Raw genomic sequence first — 21177 nt, 5'->3', positions numbered from 1 at the left:
ATTTTACACATACAGTTATCCCAGGGAATAGTTTGTCCTAAATGAAAATGGTGCCCCTTTAATATATCAAGACAGGTTTGGGTGCTGATTTAATGGACTTGCACAGATGCAACACATATGTACATTTTAAGTTTACAGATAATACATATGTATATATCATATTGAAAATTCAGCAACTTTATAAAGGCAAAGATGCAAATAATAGGCTCAAAAATGGCAATTGCCATCAAATCTTTCTTGGCACAGACAGATGAGTAAAAACTGAACTAAAAAACTGTAATTATAAATAACAAATTCATTTGATAATGACAAATGGACAACATTAATCATGGAAGCAACCCAGTGAAATTGCAGTATTTTACACATAATGTATTAGAGTTATTTTTAAGCTTTAAACTTTTGTATTGATAATGGTATGAGTTATTCAGATAAAATCTAACATGAGAGAGGAAGACAGAAATAAACATGGAAAAAACATGAATGATGGGAGGGAAAAATGCAAAGAAACTTATTTGTATGCATTTTAAAAAATGAAAATGGTGCCTATATGATTTCCAATATGGCATCCACAGCTGCCATCTTGAAAATTTTGTTATTCCTACTTCTCTTGAATAAAAAGTCATATTGAAATAGGATTCTCACCAGAAGACATTTATGAGATCTAGTTAGTCCGTATTAAAAATGGTACCACTTGCACATCCAATATGGCTGCCACTGCTTGTTATTGCTGCTTCCTGAATGGATGGTAATATTGGAATGGAATTTTCACTAAAAGACTTCTTATGATGTCTAATTGGTTATTAATAAAATGATGCCAATATGACTTCCAGGTCAAAGGCCATTCTTATTAGAGCTACTTCACCAAGACGGCTGGTCATATTGACATTGTACATTTGCCAAAACACTTCTTATGATGCTCATCTTATGATGCTCATCTGATATCCTATATGGCCATCATTGCAGCCCTCTTGAAAATGGTATTGTTATTCCTCCAGAACAGAAAGTCATATCAGCATGGGATTTTCACAAGAAGACTTTCTTGTAAATAAATGTCTTTGAAGTCCTAAAAAGTAAAATGGTGCTGATCTAAGGTCCAATATGGCTACCATGTGGTCATTTTAAACTCTTGCTGTCACTTCAGTGGAAAGTCATCTTGACATGGGGTTTTCATTAGAGGAGTTCTTAATGGTGTCTAGTTGGTCGTAAATGAAAATGATGCAAACTGACCCTCAATATGGCCATCATGGTGGCCATCTTGAAAATATTGTCTCTACTCCTCCTAAATGGATGGGTATATGAACATGGGGTTTTCATCAGTAAACTTCTTATGATATCTAGTTGGTCCTCAATGAAAATGGTGCCTATAATATATCCATTTTGTCTGCTAATACAGCTGTCTTATTGTCACTACTTCCACAGAGAGGACATAAGAGTTTTCACAAAAATATTTCTAACAATGTCTGCTTCATCCTAAATGAAAATAATACCAATTTTATGACCAATATGTCCACCACAGCAGCTAATTTTGAAAATTATGTTATTGCTGAAGAATATCAGAAATGATTTCAACACTGAGCAGTTAAAAGGAAGAAATGATATCTTCTTGAATTCCTAGTGATGTGTTTTACAATAACATGATTCCTGATATAATGTGGTAATGCTATGGACCCCATGACCAAAATGTTAAACAAAATCTGATTTTTTTTCTTAGTTGTTGCCAACCATTAACTGAAAGCTTTACATTAAAACCATTGCATTTGATATTTTTGATATTTTGACATGACCAGAACATGCTTTTACAACTCGCCTTTGACTCTAATCAGCCACTTTTTTATTCAGTCAGTGTCAGATATTGCATTCCTAACATACTATGATCACTTATAATTACCCATGTCTCTATTGAGCCACACTTGTAATCAGTCCATATCAGCTGTTGTAATTAGTAACAATAAATGGGATTATTGAATACTTTTCAGCACTAATGCTGCTCCAGCACATCAGCATTTAATCTCTGTAAATGCTCCTTACATATCATCCAGGTACAACTTCTCACATATAATGCAGGTACAACCCCTCACATATGCCGGTACAACTCCTCACAGGTACAACTTCTTACATATCATGCATGTCCAAACTTCTCACATATAATGCAGGTACAACTCTTCACATATCATCCAGGTACAACTTCTCACATATAATGCAGGTACAACCCCTCTTATATGCAGGTACAACTCCTCACAGGTACAACTTCTCACATATCATGCATGTACAAACTCCTCACATATAATGTAGGTACAACTCTTCACATATCATCCAGGTACAACTTCTCACATATAATGCAGGTACAACCGCTCACATATGCAGGTACAACTCCTCACAGGTACAACTTCTTACATATCATGCATGTACAATCTCCTCACATATAATGCAGGTACAACTCCTCACATATCATGCAGGTACAACTCTTCACATATCATGCAGGTACAACTCCTCACATATGCAGTTAAAACTCCTCACATATGCAGCTACAACTCCTTGCAGGTACAACTCCTCACATATCATGCAGGTACAAACTCCTCACATATAATGCAGGTACAACTCCTCACATATCATGCAGGTACAACTCTTCACATATCATGCAGGTACAACTCCTCACATATGCAGGTAAAACTCCTCACATATGCAGGTACAACTCCTTGCAGGTACAACTCCTCACATATCATGCGTGTACAAACTTCTCACATATAATGCAGCTACAACTCTTCACATATCATGCAGGTAAAACTCCTCACATATACAAGTACAATTCCTCACAGGTACAACTCCTCACATATGCAGGTACAATTCCTCACAGGTATTACCAACAAGCTAATGTCAGGGAACAAATCTACACCACTTCCAACTACCTTCTCTCCAGGCGACCTTCTGGACATGTTTGCAGATTTCTTCTGTGACAAAGTACAAACCATTAGAGATAAACTTGACACCACAATTTTAATTGACTTGTCGTCACCATACAGTTGGGATACAGAATTTGAGTGGCAACCATTAGCAGCATTTGAACCTGTCTCTATGGATTTCGTACGTACAATTGTGATGAAGAGTGCACCAAAGTCGTGTGAAGTTGATCCAATTCCAACATCACTGCTGCTTGAGTGCTTAGATCCAGTATTGCCTTCACTAACTGATGTTATTAATTCCTCTCTCTCATCCGGGGAATTCCCATCATTTTTCAAAACTGCCATTGTAAAGCCTCTGCTGAAGAAACCAACACTAGACCATAACGATTTAAAGAACTACCACCCAGTTTCTAATCTCCCATTCATATCAAATATCTTAGAAAAGGTTGTTCTATCCCAGCTTGTATCTCATCTAAATTCAAACAGTCTTTTTAGCAATGTACAATCTGCATATCACCCTTGCCACAGCACTGAAACTACTCTTCTAAAAGTAGCTAATGACATTCTCTCTGCTTTGGATAGAGGACAGATTACAGTCCTCACCCTTCTTGATTTGTCTGCAACATTTGACACAATAGACCATGATATATTACTTCACCATCTCCAGCATGTATTTGGCATTCATGATACAGCCTTACTGTGGTTAAAGTCCTACTTGGTCAACAGGACACAAATTATATCTGCAAATGGAATACACTCCAGCCCAGTTGATCTATGTTGTGGTGTTCCACAGGGGTCTGTTCTTGGACCTGTTCTCTTCATTCTGTACACTCAGTCGCTCTCAAGTGTCATAGATCATCATCCAGTGACTCACCAATTGTACACTGATGACACCCAAATATACAAATCTAGCCACCCAGCTGAAGTTGATGCTACCATCCAAGGTGTAGATAGGTGCATTTCTGATGTGAAATCATGGATGACATGTAACAAGCTGCAGATGAATGATGATAAAACTGAGGCCATTCTGATCACAACACAAATACTTTCTCATTCATATCTTTTACCTCAAACAATAAATATCAGCAACACCAACATTAAATTCACACAATCAGTATGAAACCTAGGTGTTACTCTGGACAGTACTCTCACATTGTACCAACATGTCATGAACATATGCAAGGCTGCATATCTTGAGCTGAGACGCATCAGCTCAGTTTGCAAATATCTTTCAGTTGATGCCACTAAAACACTTGTCTTTTCATTAGTACTTTCAAGACTAGACTATTGTAACTAAATTCTGTCTGGTTCATCTCACTATCTGCTCCAGAAACTTCAAAAAGTTCAAAACACAGCTGCTCGGATCACACTTAGAGTACCACGATCAGAGCACACATCCCCGCTGGTCTGTACCCTACACTGGCTATCCATTCAATCCAGAATCAAACACAAAATTTGTTCTCTGTGCTATGTTTCACTGTCGGACTCTAGTCCAACATACCTATCCGACCTCACCCATGTGTACACACCAGCAAGATACTTACGCTCCTCTTCTGACAATCGTATACTCATTATTCCCACTATGGAAACAAAGTCATATGGACAGCGTTCTTTTGCATACCAGGGCCCATCAACATGGAGTGAATTGCCCACTGAACTTAGACACAAAGACACAGTGATCACATTCAAGAGGGCTCTCAAAACTCACTTATTTTGACTGCAAGAATTAATAAGCTTAAAGACCTAATAATGTTTCGTATCATAAATATTCTCAGCATGTTTTTTTTTTTTTTTAATGTTTTCTAATTTCATGGTGTTTGTTTTTGTAATCATATCATTATATGTTTTTTATCTTATAGGAGGGGCCCCGAGTGGCCGAGTGGTCTAAAGCGCTCACCGTTCCGGATCACTGCCATCTCACCTCTGTCTGCGTGGGTTCGAGTCCAAGGCTCGGCTAGCGTGGGTATGTGGGAAAGCCTGCCAGTAGCTTCTCGTGGGTCGGTGGTTCTTCCTCCACCAGTTATACTGGCCGCCATGTATAGCCTATATTGTGCTGAAAAATGGCGTTAAACCCTAGAACAACAACAACAATCTTATAGGTGTTGTCTAATGTTGTAAAGCGCTTAGAGCTTCTAAAGATTAGGCGCTATACAAAGTCCTCATTATTATTATTATTATTACAGCTCCTCACATCATGCAGGTACAACTCTTCACATATTGTTCAGATACAACTTCTCGCCTATAATGCAGGTACAAATCCCCACATCATGCAGATACATATAAAATATGTTGCTACCAATCCTTTCTAAGATTTTGTGATATATTTCCATCCAGGTGTAACTAAAAATGTCCAATAATAAACTTGACTTTTGTATTTGCCATGCATCAGTAACAAGTGAAGTCTTGTCATGCAAAACTAGCAGCTGAGGTACTCCAGTGCAGTCCAGAGTGCATTATCTAATCACCAGATAATGGTCACTGATAGATATACTCATATGCATCATTTGGCTAATAATAAGGTCCCATAAAATAATTGACATGGCTAGAAGGCAGTGACATTGAATCCATTAAAACAAAATTGACATGGCTAGAAGGTAGTGACATTGAATCCATTAAAACAATTGACATGGCTAGAAGGTAGTGACATTGAATCCATTAAAACAGTTGACATGGCTAGAAGGTAGTGACATTGAATCCATTAAACAATTGACATGGCTAGAAAACCATGACAATGAGTCTATTAAACAAATGGCATTCCTAGAAACCATGACATTGAGTCTATTTAAAAAAATAGCATCCCTAGAAGCCATGACATTGAGTCTTTTAAAACAAATGGCATCCCTAGTAGCCTTGACATTGAGTCTATTAAAACAGTTGACATGATTCGGAAGCCTTGACAATGAGTCATTTAAAACAGTTGACATGCTAGAAGGTAGTGACACTTAGTGCATTAAAATGACATGGCTAGTAAGCCTTGACAATGAGTCCTTCAAGATAATTGATGTGGTAGTTATTGTTTGTTTGATTGGCTTTTGTTGACAAGAACAACCCCCTCCCCTTCACACACACACACACACACAAACACAGGGACACATTAACAGAACTTTATATCATTCTCACTGTAGTTTGGTTCAATATGTAACACAGTTGGTATTTGTGGAGCCCAAGAACTGGATTATAATTCAGAGAGCTGTATAAAAAACTGCAGCAACACATTTAAAAGATAAACCCTTCCAGATGAACATAAACATGAAGGAACAAAATACAATTAATAAATATAATTATGAACTATTATTCATTTATTTTTTGAAAACTATTTTGAGTAAAAATATGCAGGAAAAGATACCATGCTTTTTGCAGATTTTGTAAGAAACACTAATGTGGATAGTAGCATGCAAAAATCCATGAAAATTGGCACTCCACAAATATTATTCCACTAAAATTGACACTCCACAAATATTAATACTCCACTAAAATTGACACTTCACAATTATTAGTACTCCACTAATATTGACAATCCACAAATATTAGGTCCATACTAAAGTTGTTACTCCACAAATATTAGTACCCTACTGAAAATGTTAATCACAAATATTAGTACCCTACTAAAAAAGTTAATCACAAATATTAGTACCCAGCTAAAACTGACACTCCACAAATATTTTGATTTCAGAGTATGTTGCAGATTACAGTTTTTCAGACAGTAATAAAGGCAGCTGAAGATAAAAGCAGGATGTCCTAATTTATGTCTCAGAAAGGCTTCGTGTCATGTCATTTTGATTAAGATATATTGTGATTTTTTTTATTTATATTGTTTTGGTATTTTTGTTTTGCCTTCACAGATCTACACAATAGATAATTTCTACAAGATCCTGACAGTTGCAGGCTATGCAACACTAAACATCTTTGTGGAGTCTGGCACAGAAAGACAACCTGCAGTCGACAAAGCTATGCAGGTTAGAACAGCTATGTAATACTGTCAGTCATAATGGCATTAAATTTTCACAAATTCAGTCAGTTCTGCTTATTTTTAATACATAAGTAGGTGGGGAGATTTGCAATATAAATACATGTACTACATAACTTTTATAAGGCCCATGAATTAGGTTTTACAACATTTTGTGACAAAGCATATGATAAATTTAATGAACTTCAAACATTGTATGCTAATGAAACTCTTTTGATTTGCCTTATAATGGTGAATACCAATATTCTGAAACTGAAAACCAGTGAGAGTCCTACTATTGCATACAAGAGACAACTGACATGCTTAAATAGGGTGCTACAAAGCAAATAAATACTGTGTGACTTACTTGTGCTCCTTGTTATGTTGATATCATTTATCATGATTTAAGCAAGCAGAGTCCTTAGTACAGTCTTTAAGTATAAGCAATATATTTGCTTTGTATCTGATGGAGTCCTTAGTACAGTCTATAAGTATAAGCAATATACTTGCTTTGTATCTGATGGAGTCCTTAGTACAATCTATAAGTATAAGCAATAGATTTGCTTTGTATCTGATGGAGTCCTTAGTATAATCTATAAGTATAAGCAATAGACTTTCTTTGTATATGATGGAGTCCTTAGTACAATCTATAAGTATAAGCAATATACTTGCTTTGTATCTGATGGAATCCTTAGTACAGTCCATAAGTATAAGCAATAGGCTTGCTTTGTATCTGATGGAGTCCTTAGTACAGTCTTTAAGGATAAGCAATATACTTGCTTTGTATCTGATGGAGTCCTTAGTACAGTCTATAAGTATAAGCAATGTACTTGCTTTGTATCTGATGGAGTCCTTAGTACAATCTATAAGTATAAGCAATAGACTTGCTTTGTATCTGATGGAGTCCTTAGTATAATCTATAAGTATAAGCAATAGACTTTCTTTGTATATGATGGAGTCCTTAGTACAGTCTATAAGTATAAGCAATATACTTGCTTTGTATCTGATGGAATCCTTAGTACAATCCATAAGTATAAGCAATATACTTGTTTTGTATCTGATGGAGTCCTTAGTACAGTCTATAAGTATAAGCAGTAGACTTGCTTTGTATCTGATGGAGTCCTTAGTACAATCTATAAGTATAAGCAACATACTTGCTTTGTATCTGATGGAGTCCTTAGTACAATCTACAAGTATAAGCAATATACTTGCTTTGTTATCTGATGGGGAACATGTGTGCAGGGCACAAATGCAGTTTACAGCATTATATTTGGCTCTTGCCAAGATTCTGGAACTAAAATCTTGTTTTACCTTTACTGATGTTAAGGATACAGTGTCATATTTGGCACTGACCAAGATTCTGGAACTAAAATCTTGTTCTACTTGTACAGGTGTTAAGGATACAGTGTTACATTTTGGCACTGACCAAGATTCTGGAACTAAAATCTTGTTCTACCTGTGCTGATGTTAAGGATACAGTGTTAAATTTGGGCCTTTTCCAAGATTCTGGAACTTAAACCTTGTTCTACTTGTACAGGTGTTAAGGATACAGTATCATATTTGGGCTCTTACCAAGATTCTGGAACTAAAACCTTGTTCTACCTGTACAGGTGTTAAGGATACAGTGTCATATTTGGGCACTATTCTGGAATTAAAATTATGTTCTGCCCATACAATATTATATAGGTCATCAATTGTCACTTTGATTTTTTACAGATTTCTTTGAATGAAGGTGCTCATCAGCTAAGGGTGTACAGCCAGGGCCCTAATGGGGTTGATCCACTCACCAGTACCTGTATCCATGACAGTGGGGCTAGGATTGTACCCTGTGCTTCTGTCCTTGTCAGAGTGGTCAAGGTTGCAAGAACAGCAGCAGGAAAAGCACTTGAAGTTGGTTGAATTTTATTAGTTTCTATTCATGTTTCTTAATTTACAAAGGACATTACGTTCTTCTCTATATATGAAATTAACCTATCCAGTTCAAAGACAGGATTCTCTGGAATGCTGCAATTTGCATAAAATATGCTTACTGAAAATGTAATCAGCTGAGTCCTCAGTATGCAGGCTTTTATGTAAATGAATTTCACTCTTATTGATATGTATCGACAAAGTGAAGATCAATCGTGAAGTGTGCAGGCTATCAAATGTAGGGGTCCTGGGCTGCCACTTTCAAAACCCTATGGAGAATCCAAAAGATATAGTATGCCACAAGCTACAGTCAAACCTAATGGCCACTTTTACATAGTAGTCACCTGATCATAGTGACCATTCTGATTTTCTCTCAGCAGTATGATATCATTGTCATGTGTAATGGTCAGCAAGCAGGTATTTCATAACCGAGCAGTGGTTTCTCTCTGCACTGTTCAGACTAAACTTTTGCTTCATCTGGAAGTCATTGTTTAGGTAAAGGAATATCATGTGAATCATTGTGCAACCATTTCTTATCATGCTTGTAATCAGTGTGACTCCAGTTACATTGGCATTGTCAGATTTTGAAAGTGAGGCAGTCTTTATTATTAGGGTAGAGGATCAAAGCAATTCATTAGCTGGATGTTGGAAAAAGTAGTCATGTTATCACAGCAGAAAATGAAAGTTGCCTTTTGAGCCAGTGTGACAAGTAGAGTTCGATATTGTCATTTATTTACATATGAATAAAATCAATAATTGATGTAAAAGGTTCGTCTTTGAGAAGAGATACAAGTAACACCCTTATCATTATGGTCAGGGATCAGTGGGTATTTAAATCTTGCCTGTAAAGGCAGGCAAAGTTAGGGTTCATAGGTCACAAAGTATAGTTATATACAGCCTCTTTTGTATCCCTATTCATTTCAGGCCTCTCACATCAGCTGACTGTCATTAGTTTTATATTACCAGATGACCTTGCTTTTAGATGTTGCTGAATGTTATTCCATGCAGTAACATGGAAATAGTATCATATACAGTTGTGAAGCTAATAAATGAAATAATTATTGTTGTTAATTAACTTATATTGTTATTCAGAGTTTATTCTATGATGTGCAGTTGAAGATTCACACAAATGTTTTGAAATAATTGGACCAAAATATTGATGAAATACATGAAAATGGTGAATAATATTTGCAAGCCCTATCTTCAATGACTTAATTAAATCCCACCTATATATAATCCCCCTTCTTTCAAATGGATGAGGTAATTTTCCCCCTAAATGTTTGGTACTAAAATAGACCCTGCTTATTCACATAGTATTTATTCATAACAGAAATAATAATAGAATGTCAAAAAGTGGACATATTTAATACCTGGCCATAATAATATTTTCTTCAGTTGATTAAATCCAAGAGTGTGGTCCATCATCAATTTTTTTTTCATCATTTTGGATTCCCATTCTTTGTTGTTTTTACAAACCTATGTTCTTCACATATCATTTCAAACATTCTTTTTTCTGTGTCTTAATTGTGTTAGGACTCTTTGGTCATAAATTAAGTAACAGAAAAGTCCAAAAACTAACAAGTTTTGTAAATTTCAACAAATAATCTATTTCCCCAGAATACAAAGTGAAAATTTAAAAAATTACTTAGAGTATTGTGCATTAAATTTCAAATAATCCTAAAATTTCTATCACAAGTCCAAAAGTATTAATTATTCCAAATGAATTCCAATGCTGTTCTGAATAAATCCCAATATTGAATGCTGATGTGCTAGTAGTCTCAGTTGTGCTAATGTGCCAACAGGCTTGATGTATCACAATGATATAATCCAAATATCTTTGAATAATTCAAATTAATTCCAAATTAGTAATTTAGTCCTAGAGTCAAAGACCACTTTGTAATTCTTATGAATAATTTAAAGAAATAAATTAAGTTCTCTCAACTGAACACAGCTACAATTGATTCCTATAAAGACATGTTTAGATTAGGAATGATAATTTTAAGTTAACAACTTATATATAAAAGCTAAGACACAATAATAGTACCAGGATGATGGTCGTTTCAAAATCAAATTTGTCAAGAACTTGCTTCTAGAATAATCTTAATTTCTACATAAAATTTAAACTCAACATCTTTAAACATGTTTACTTTGAAGTAATAATGATCTTAAAATACAATTTAAAATCATAGACAAGAATTGGCTATGTAATATGTTGTTTTTTATTTTTAAAAATACATTAGCTGGATAAGCCTCTACTCTCTGTTACTGACCAAGATCAATCACACATTATAGATATACGTAACAATAGATTGATGAAAAATGGCAATAAATATTAACAGTCATTTCATTGAGTTGTTGGGTCATGATGTAACAACACCATGATTATATATATATATATATATATATATATATATATATATATATATATATATATATATATATATATATATCTGCTGTTGTAGTAAAATCAGTAATTGATACAATCTTCAGTATGCATTGTAGTGTTGCATTGATTGACTTTCATCCCATCAGAGAGTAACATAATTGATGCATGTTTTCCCATTTGTGTTTTTAAAAATCTAGTCCAGCAAGATTCCTCAGAGTGAATGGCTGAGAATGGGACTGTGGCAGCCTCGACCCAAGTATACCGACAGAGTCTACCTGTCAAGCACTTGTATGCCTACCAAAGGGGAGACCAGACTCTTCCATGCCATGATGCGACGGACACGACGCAGTGTCAGGGAAGTTGTTGCCACAGTTGCTACAGCTAAGGAAAGTTTCCTCAGAAGTGACAAAAATATGGATGAATATATTAGGGTAAATAACAAAAATTGGAACAGATTTAGCATTTATTCAGTAATGTTTTGTTTTTACCATTGTCTCTGAAAGGAGAATGATGTACCCTCTCCATATTTTGAGATATTGCTTCCTTTGCAAGGTATGCTTTAAAAATGTCAATGTAACTTGCTTTTAATGCCCCTGCCATATGTATGCATATGAACTTATCCATGTCTCTTGTGTTCTAGCTGTCATAAATTTTGTTTTGGCTCAGTAACTTTGAAGAACTTAGCGGATTTAAATGAAATTTGGTACTGTATGAAGCTTGACAGTGGATCTATGTCAAGTTTGATTTTCATCATTTTTTAAACAAAATCTAATGGGGGTTATTGCCCTTAAACTCCAAATACATCATGTTGACAATCCTAGTCAATCATATCACCATCTCAGACAATAGAACCCTGTTATTTAAAACTGTACCTGAATCTTCAGTTGGTTTGTATATTTACTCTTGGAAATGCAGTTCATTTATACCTTTTTCTATAAAGTGAGACTCTTTTAATAGTTTATTATCAGTACTGTATATGATAAACTCATTAGTTCACTAAATTGTGCACGTGCAAAGTAAGCAAAAATTACTTAATATTATTTTCTTTCATATCAGAACCAGTTGACAAAAGCTCCAGATACCAAGACGGTGGATCAGGACCTGAACTTCATCTGTCAATACAACCCTAAGAGTGGAATAAAGGTGCTTAAAAACACTCCCAATAATAGTGATAGATTGATTTATTATGTCTTGTTCCTTCTGTTTTTACCATTTAAAAAAAGAAATAACTAATGCAAATTCATACACTTTACAAATGTCTAACATGTCAGGGAAATCAAAAACTCCAAACATAGCCCAACAGGTTTCACTGTTTCTTATTATTTTGCAAGTAAGGTTACAGTACACTGTTAGATCAATCAGTGGATTTGTGGAAGGGTTCTGAGAAGTGCATTCATGACTCACATTTTATTAACCCGACTGTTTCTCTATTTTATCATTAATATAAGAAATAAAGGTATACTTTTCTTATAAAAGGAAGTGAGACTGTATTGGTCTAGTTTATTTACACATTTTAACACTATTTTTGGAAAAAATGAGAGGTAAAAGATACATTTTGAAAGAGGGCACATTCACCGCAGCTGTACCATTGATCTTAATGCTCAACCAACCAATGTATATCAAAAGGAAACATGATATCTGGCAGCTCTGTGGAGTTTCCAGTCCCCAGGTTATATACTTCCTCTGACTTGATCAACCCAAATTTCTGTCATTCTCAAAATTCACTTGTCTCCCAGAACTAAATTTGAACTTTATACCAAAGGTTTCATTTTCAGAAGGCTAAGGAATGAAATGTGGATTATTCATAAATCAGTTATATGTGCCTCTTTCTCATCTGATAGTCACAAAGGATTTAGCAGAATGCCCTCCAAACCTTTTAGCAATTTTTCTTATCTGATATATCAGTGAGCCAGATAATCAACATGTGGCTGTGACTTGGAGTCCTAAGTCTAGATGATGCTTATGTTTATTTTATGTTGGTTGTTAGCAAAATATCTCCTAGATGAACTAAACATTTCCTTGAAGTTTGATCTGTGTTGAGATTGTCAGGGTCAACTACCATATATACTCGCTTATATGACAAATCCAACTGCAAACTGCACAGACCGAGATTTGCCATCACATAATGCAACAGCAGATCTGGGTCTGTGCAGTTTGTTAACTCTAGAACAAGCAAGATAGACCCTGATCTGCAGTTTTATTATGATATGACAGATCAGGAACTTTGTTGTTTGCAGTTTGACTTGACTTACAAGCAAGTATATTTGGTACTGCATTAAATCTCATCTAAATCTTTCATTCAGTTACAAATATTCCGTTAAACAAAACAACTTAAACACTAAATCTTTCTGCTTCTAAGTCAGTGGCAACAATTGATATAAATTAAAACTTCAAAATGTATCAGTCCAGCATATTGACCAGGAACTCAAACCACGTTTCAGAGGAAATAAGTATTTCCTTAAAAAGTTTGATTTCAATTCACATTATTGTTCCTGAGATCAACATCATTAAGCAGGAATACAGATATATTATTGCTCATTATAAAACATTGTACTATTTTCAGGTTTCTGTTGACAGTGCAGTGAACCTACCCTGGTCAAGTTTCACCCATGCCCACATTTGTTTAAACCCACCTGGGGCCTTCTATCTGGTCAGTTCCTTCATTTTGTTATCTGAAACTTTTTGACTAGTCCATTTTTCTCATCATCATAGGCAGATGGGAAGATACTTTTATACTGACAACATACCTGGCCTATTTTTATACAGTGATTGGGGGTAGGAGGGTCAAACTCAGATTTGTGTCATTTCACATAATGCATGTAATTTATTTTTCCTGCCAAATTTAACAATGAGCACCTAGTTGACAATTCACACATTCTAAAATTTATGATGTTATAAATTGCATTTACAAAATTCAAGTTGGCACTTTTTTATGGGAATATCATATTGTGAAAAATTTCGCTTTAGGACATGTTTCTATATTAATGTCCAAGATGAGTGTAGTTCCTAATCAATCCACTCTGCTTCCTGTTTCTGTTGTTAATAGAACCTTCTGATGTAGTTCTGCCATTATTGTAGAATATCAGTTCCCAGAAGAAAATATGAAAATACTCTTTGCAGGTCTGAATTACCTTTAATATGTTGTAGTTGTAAGTTCTTTTGCATATTATGGAAGAAATTTCAAGAAATTGGAATTCAGCATAAATTTTTGCATATGCCTGGCATAAAGTGTTGAATTTGTTGTAAGAACCTACAACATATTTATCATAAGTGATGAACTATTTTGACACCAGAATGTTAGTATTTTTCTGTCAGCTACAGCTTTTCCAGGAAGTATAACACTAAAAGGAGAACACTGATCAAACTGGAGAACACTGATCAAACTGATTGCTTGTCTATCACCTACAGGGAACACAAGATTACATATCATATAATGAGCACCCATGTAATATCCAGTTTGCTTGTTTGCCACTTACAGGGAGCACCACATGCTACATATGACAAGCTGGTTTTCACTGAACTCCTGGATCTGAAGAGTACCAACACCTCTCCAGCATGGAAGGATGGATTTAAGGTAAATCTCTCTGGTTAAAAACTAATGATAACTGGTAGAAAATTTTTCTCATAACTTTAAGTTTGCTGCAAACGAAAGCTGTTGGTATTATAACTTTGCTGCCCCATATTTTTTGTTCCCGTTCTGCATACTCTGGTCCTGCAGAAGGTTTTCAGCTGTTACAATCCTGTTATAGTATATACCCACACTCTCATTTTGATAAAAGTGATTAAGATATTATAAAGTCATGAAATTTGGCACACAGTTCCACCCTAAATTCTATGTGGTCGTAAATAAAAATGATGGCCTTCAGGCATCCACTATTTTGAAAATCATGTTATTGCTACTTCTTCTGCATTGATGTTTATATCAACATGGAGTTTTTACATAAGGACTTCTTATGATATGTAGATGGTCCTAAATTAAACCATAGTTTCTCTGACTTCCATCATGGATTAAATCTTGAAAACATTGTCACTGTTTCCTGAGTAGTTTTCACTAAAAACTTGCATGAGATCTTGTTGGTAATAAATGAAAGTAGTACTAATCTGACCTCCAATGGAAAATCTTGTTGTTGCTGCTCCTTTTGGACATATCAGCGTGGGGCTTTCACTGAAAGACTTCTTATTTAATCTTTTTGGTCTTAAATGAAAGTAGTGCCAATTTATCTTCAACATGGCTACCAATGTAGCCATCTTAAAAATCTTGTTTTTGCTAATCCTCCTGAATAGTCAGATCAGCATGGGTTTTTCACTAAAGACTTCTTGTGAAATCTGTTTTTTCCAGAACGAAAATTGTCATATGACATCAGTATGGATTTTTCATGAAACTTACTATGTGTAGTGGACAGAGGTCAGGAATTTTGTTTACATACTATCAGACATTTGATTTTGGCAGGGGTTTAGGTGGGTGCCAGTGTTATCATATTAAAGTTTAGACCAATTATTTCATCATATATACTTAACAATCATTTCCATAATGAAACTAAAATGTTATTGAAATACATCTTAAATGTAATGAAACTAAAACATTACTGAAATACATCTGTACATATAATGAAACTTAGACATTATTGAAATGCATACAAGAGCATAAAGAAACAAAAACATTATTGAAAATGTATCCATAAACATAATGAAATTAAAACATGACATATGCATCCATAAACAACTGTATAAGACGTTTTCTCTCTAAAATATCAAACTTCCCATGCACAGTAGTAAAAGTGGTTTATAATTAGTGCACTTAATCAAACAGGAGAATATATTGATACCTTGAATGAAAACAAAGCATTTCACAGAGTTAGATTCAGTATATTTGAAAGATGTCTCTTTTCTAGTGGGTTTTGTGAAAATTTTATTTTTAAGAATTATTTCCACCTTTCTTGAATGTTGTCAAGAGGTAAAAGACACATGGAAACCTTAATACTTACATCTAATGATACCAAACATTTCCTGTAAATTTAGAATTCATTATTTTGACTGAGTTCATGCAGAGTCTGTTAGTTGTCATTTGGAAGACTTTCATTCACAATAAAATCAGTATTTTTAAATTGCATTGTCAAACCTGATACTTTGTCACACATTGTAACAAGAGTTTTGCCAATCCTGACACTTTGTCACACATAATAACAAGAGTGTTTCCAAGCCTAACACTTTGTCAAACATAGTAACAAGGGTGTTGCCAATCATGACACTTTGTCAAACATAGTAAATATTTCTTATGCATTTTGTACAAAATAAAAATGGTGTTGATTTGACCTCACAAAAATGGATACCCTCAGTGCCCATCTTTAAAATCTTAGAATCACATCTGATCCTGACCAGTTAGTTGTATTGACCGGACATTTTTGCAAAACGCTTTTTTCAGTAAGTTGTTGGTCCTTAATAAAAAATACCAATGTCATGAGCCAAGGTGAAATCTTTCTTATGGCTACTTCTCCAGAATGGATGGCCTTATTAGCATGAGAATTTCACAAAATTTCCTCTATTAAAATGGTGCTGATCAGACTGTCAACATGCCTGACTTTGCCACCATCATTAAAACCAGTTTGTGGCTGCTTCTTTTGAAGGGATATTTCTATCAAAATTTTAACACCATAACAGTGTGTTGCTGGTCCTCAATGAAAATGATGCTGATCTGACCACCATCATGGTGACCATTGTGGACTTGGATTAGGATTCGGCCAATGTAGGTATGTGAGAAAGCTTGCCAGTAGCTTCTTGTGGGTCAGTGGTTCTTCCCAGTGTTTTCCCAGGTTCTTCCTCCACCATTAATACTGGCCGACATGCATAGCCTATTGTGTGGTGAAAAATGGCGTTAAATCCCACAACAACAACAACAACAACAACCATTGTGGACATCTCATAAATGTTGTTATTACTACTTCTCTTGAAGGAATGGTGGCATTGACATGGGGTTATCACTAAAGCATTTCTAACAGCATGTAATTGGTCAAGAATAAATATGTTGCAGATCACCAAGATGCACATGCTGTTGCATATGAGTTTGAAAACCAAACCTACTTCACCTGGGGATCTCTTCAAATGTTTTCATTTATGTACTTGATTAAGCTCACTTAAGTACATTGGTTGGTATATATTCATACAAAATTTTCTTTTACTAGACTTTGTATTTGGCTATTGAGTTATTTTTTGACAAGTTGATACTCAGCACTTTGACAGTGATTTCAAAATCAAAGGTCTGGGTTCGGATTTTTATCTTTAATGGCTTCTGTGTATGATGAAAACACAAACAAGTATGACTGGATTTTCATCAAACTAACTTGGTAGATATACCTATCTAAAGAATACTGTGAATGATGCCAGTTCAATGACATGGATTTTTAACTGAGATATGTTGAATGATTCTCTGTCCTTATTGGGTTCTCGGTTTAATGCCATGGCAAAGATTTTTGTACTATACTTCTCTTGTGATCATTTTAACTCAAACGTTACGAAATATGATCATTAGTAATTTCCCATAACCAGAGCGCACAAATCTTAAGATTTCAAAATTTTCAGCAGTATCATTGGCAACTAATGTTGATCACCTGACATAAAATGGTCATGTGATACGAGGAGACTGGTTTAGATGGGTAGTAATTAAAGCCCCATTATAAGTCACATGATCAACATTAGTCATTGATAAAGCCAGTGAGATATTATTAAAAAAATTTAAATCTTAAGATTGGTAAGCTCTTAGTATGGAAAATTACTAATGATCATGAATTATCCAGAGCGAGGAAGCAACCTTTTCAGTTGTATGTATGAAATGGTTTGTTACTAAATTGGTTACGTTAAAAGTTTCTCAAGAATATCTGAGATGGTTTCATTCCTTATACAGAAGTATATTTCTTTCAAATTCTTTTGAGCCTGTAGAGTGTCAGAGCCTTTGAGAGATTCTTGTTTAAAAAAAACTTATTCTTGTGAGAATGTATGAATTTTAATTAACTTGTCATTGTTTGTGTTGTAATTTCAGCATTTCCCTAGAAGGGCTTACCACCGATACCTAACTGTCATAATCCATCTACAAGAAATATCAGTCACAATTGCCAAGGAAAATTACAAATATGGACTTCTGGAGCAGGTATTGTTCATATGCTTCAGAATGCCAAACAGTTTACCATTTTGCACGTTTTTTTCAAATCTTACATTAGCATTATTGTCTCATAGATAGAAGCATATATATATTTACACACTAGCAGAATGGTGTTTTGTTTTATCAAATACTGTTCATGCTGGAATCATTAAATTAAAAAAGATATGCAACACTGTTACTACCACAACTTTACAACAAAAGAGACACAGTGTGAACGATATTTTACCTTTTACTGACTGGTTTAGATTTCTTATTTTGCTCATGAGCACGTGTTTTTGGTATGTAATATGCATTCTGTCTGGAATAAAATTATGCAGTTAGGTGAGTGAATGCATCTTAATAACTTCAGCCTCTCTGACATATTTCATGCTTCAGTGAATTTATTGAAAAAAATGTGTAAAACATTCATTTATTGTATGTTGTTTATGTTCCAGTCATGAAACTTGATAATTGGATGTTTTTCTTTTCCTGCTAATCCATTAAACCAAAGATCTTTGTGGCCTATGCTTTACTGACATGGGTTAAGTATTAGTGTTAATGATTACATTGATTCATCAATTGAAGAGCTATATAACTCCCAATTTACTCAGAGGGCCATTTCTGACCAGATGGAATAAACCCATTTATTCATTAATAGTGAATATATATTGTATATTGTAATTTGTTACTCTAGGCATGTTAACTGTGTATTGTACATGTAAATGATTGTTAGGAATGAAATGAGTGGACTGCATGCTTTTCATGTGAGGGCTGATCTGTAGTGGCTAATCAAGGTAATTTTTGATGCATGAACTATGTACTGCTGGCTGTCATTCCAAAGTTACTTGAAGTTGTGACTTTCACTGAGAAAAATGTGGACCATGATAATAGCTTAAAAAAATTAGTACCAAAAAGAAAGTAATCTGTTTCTTATGAACTTATATACCTATATTCTGATGTCGTATAGTTTTCTTATTTATTGTGTTTTTGTCTTTTATGTTTCATCACAGCATTATGGATAGGTTATTAGGTGGAGTTTGGGTAGGTAGGCAGTTTCATGTTATGCAATTACAAAACTGGCCAATAATGACAATCAGTCATTAACATTTTAAATGAATAAAAGTTCAAATGTCAAGATAAAATCTTGCAAAATAATTGTTAGTTGGAAAATGGCCTAGAAACACATTAGTCTGAAGTTACTGTCTGCATGATAATGTTTACAATGGCTGCTGTGAAGACTAGTACAAATAGAAGTGAGGTATGTAATAAATGATTACAATCTGGGTTTTTTGGATGCCATCCTGCCAGCATTCTGTCATTTACCAACTTATGGTTTAAAAAAAAAGTGAATCTTTGTCCTTAAGATTAAATGAGTTTCTAATATGGTCCTGCATCCATCGTGTTTTCCAGTACTTGTTTTCATCCATCAACAATTGCTATCTTTAAATTCTTCTCAAAAAGAGAGCATCCTGACATGAAGGCCTAGTGTACCATTTTCAATTAAACTGGGCAGAGAGCATCTTGACATAAAGGCCTAGTGTACTGTTTTCAATTAAACTGGGCAGAGAGCATCCTGACATGAAGGCCTAGTGTACTGTTTTCAATTAAACTGGGCAGAGAGCATCCTGACATGAAGGCCTAGTGTACCATTTTCAATTAAACTGGGCAGAGAGCATCTTGACATAAAGGCCTAGTGTACTGTTTTCAATTAAACTGGGCAGAGAGCATCCTGACATGAAGGCCTAGTGTACCATTTTCAATTAAACTGGGCAGAGAGCATCCTGACATGAAGGCCTAGTGTACCATTTTCAATTAAACTGGGCAGAGAGCATCCTGACATGAAGGCCTAGTGTACCATTTTCAATTAAACTGGGCAGAGAGCATCTTGACATAAAGGCCTAGTGTACTGTTTTCAATTAAACTGGGCAGAGAGCATCCTGACATGAAGGCCTAGTGTACCATTTTCAATTAAACTGGGCAGAGAGCATCTTGACATAAAGGCCTAGTGTACTGTTTTCAATTAAACTGGGCAGAGAGCATCCTGACATGAAGGCCTAGTGTACCATTTTCAATTAAACTGGGCAGAGAGCATCTTGACATAAAGGCCTAGTGTACTGTTTTCAATTAAACTGGGCAGAGAGCATCCTGACATGAAGGCCTAGTGTACCATTTTCAATTAAACTGGGCAGAGAGCATCTTGACATAAAGGCCTAGTGTACTGTTTTCAATTAAACTGGGCAGAGAGCATCCTGACATGAAGGCCTAGTGTACCATTTTCAATTAAACTGGGCAGAGAGAATCGTGATGTGAAGGCCTAGTGTACCATTTTCAATTAAACTGGGCAGAGAGCATCCTGATGTTAAGGCCTAGTGTACCATTTTCAATTAAACTGGGCAGAGAGAATCCTGACATAAAGGCCTAGTGTACCATTTTCAATTAAACTAGGCAGAAAGCATCCTGATGTGAAGACCTAGTGTACCATTTTCAATTAAACTGGGCAGAGAGCATCCTGATGTGAAGGCCTTTCATGTTGCTACAGATATTGCCAATCCATTATTAAATATATCTATCATTATGAAAAACAGAAAAAGATACAAACAACTTCTTGAAAACCACTGAACAGAATTTGATCAAATGTGAATAGTAACTTATTTACAATACATAATTGAAGACCAAAAATCTGCAGTTGGGTTATGTCATTGAATTGACATTTCAGATTGATTCAATCAGTCATTAATATTATCCATATCAATGGATAGGTTACAAGTCCCTAGAATTCTCTGTTGAAGGATTTGTTACAAATCCCTAGAATTCTTTGTTGAAGGATAGGTTACAAGTCCCTAGAATTCTTTGTTGAAGGATAGGTTACAAGTCCCTAGAATTCTTTGTTGAAGGATAGGTTACA

At 34.9% G+C, this 21177-nt stretch overlaps 1 protein-coding gene across 6 annotated transcripts in view; it reads left to right on the top strand.

Annotated features, from left to right (window-relative positions):
- The window catches only part of LOC149807406 (uncharacterized), a 223339-nt gene that overhangs the window by 177994 nt on the left and 24168 nt on the right, over positions 1 to 21177 (top strand). For all 6 annotated transcript variants that reach the window (XR_016422584.1, XM_089966453.1, XM_089966445.1 and 3 more), the window contains 7 exons: positions 6743 to 6856; positions 8563 to 8736; positions 11338 to 11571; positions 12197 to 12283; positions 13704 to 13790; positions 14619 to 14714; positions 18174 to 18281. Coding sequence is in view for 5 of the 6 variants with exons in the window: in XM_089966453.1 (XP_089822579.1) it covers positions 6743 to 6856; positions 8563 to 8736; positions 11338 to 11571; positions 12197 to 12283; positions 13704 to 13790; positions 14619 to 14714; positions 18174 to 18281 (900 nt within the window). In the remaining variant the exon portion in view is untranslated. The remainder of the gene's footprint in view (positions 1 to 6742; positions 6857 to 8562; positions 8737 to 11337; positions 11572 to 12196; positions 12284 to 13703; positions 13791 to 14618; positions 14715 to 18173; positions 18282 to 21177) is intronic.

Source organism: Sinohyriopsis cumingii, chromosome 1 (genome assembly GCF_028554795.1).
Source record: "Sinohyriopsis cumingii isolate HCF-2022 chromosome 1, ASM2855479v2, whole genome shotgun sequence".
In the NCBI taxonomy this organism is placed as follows: domain Eukaryota; kingdom Metazoa; phylum Mollusca; class Bivalvia; order Unionida; family Unionidae; genus Sinohyriopsis; species Sinohyriopsis cumingii.
The sequence above is the reverse complement of the archived record's forward strand: the minus strand, read 5'-3'. Positions and strand labels throughout refer to the sequence as shown.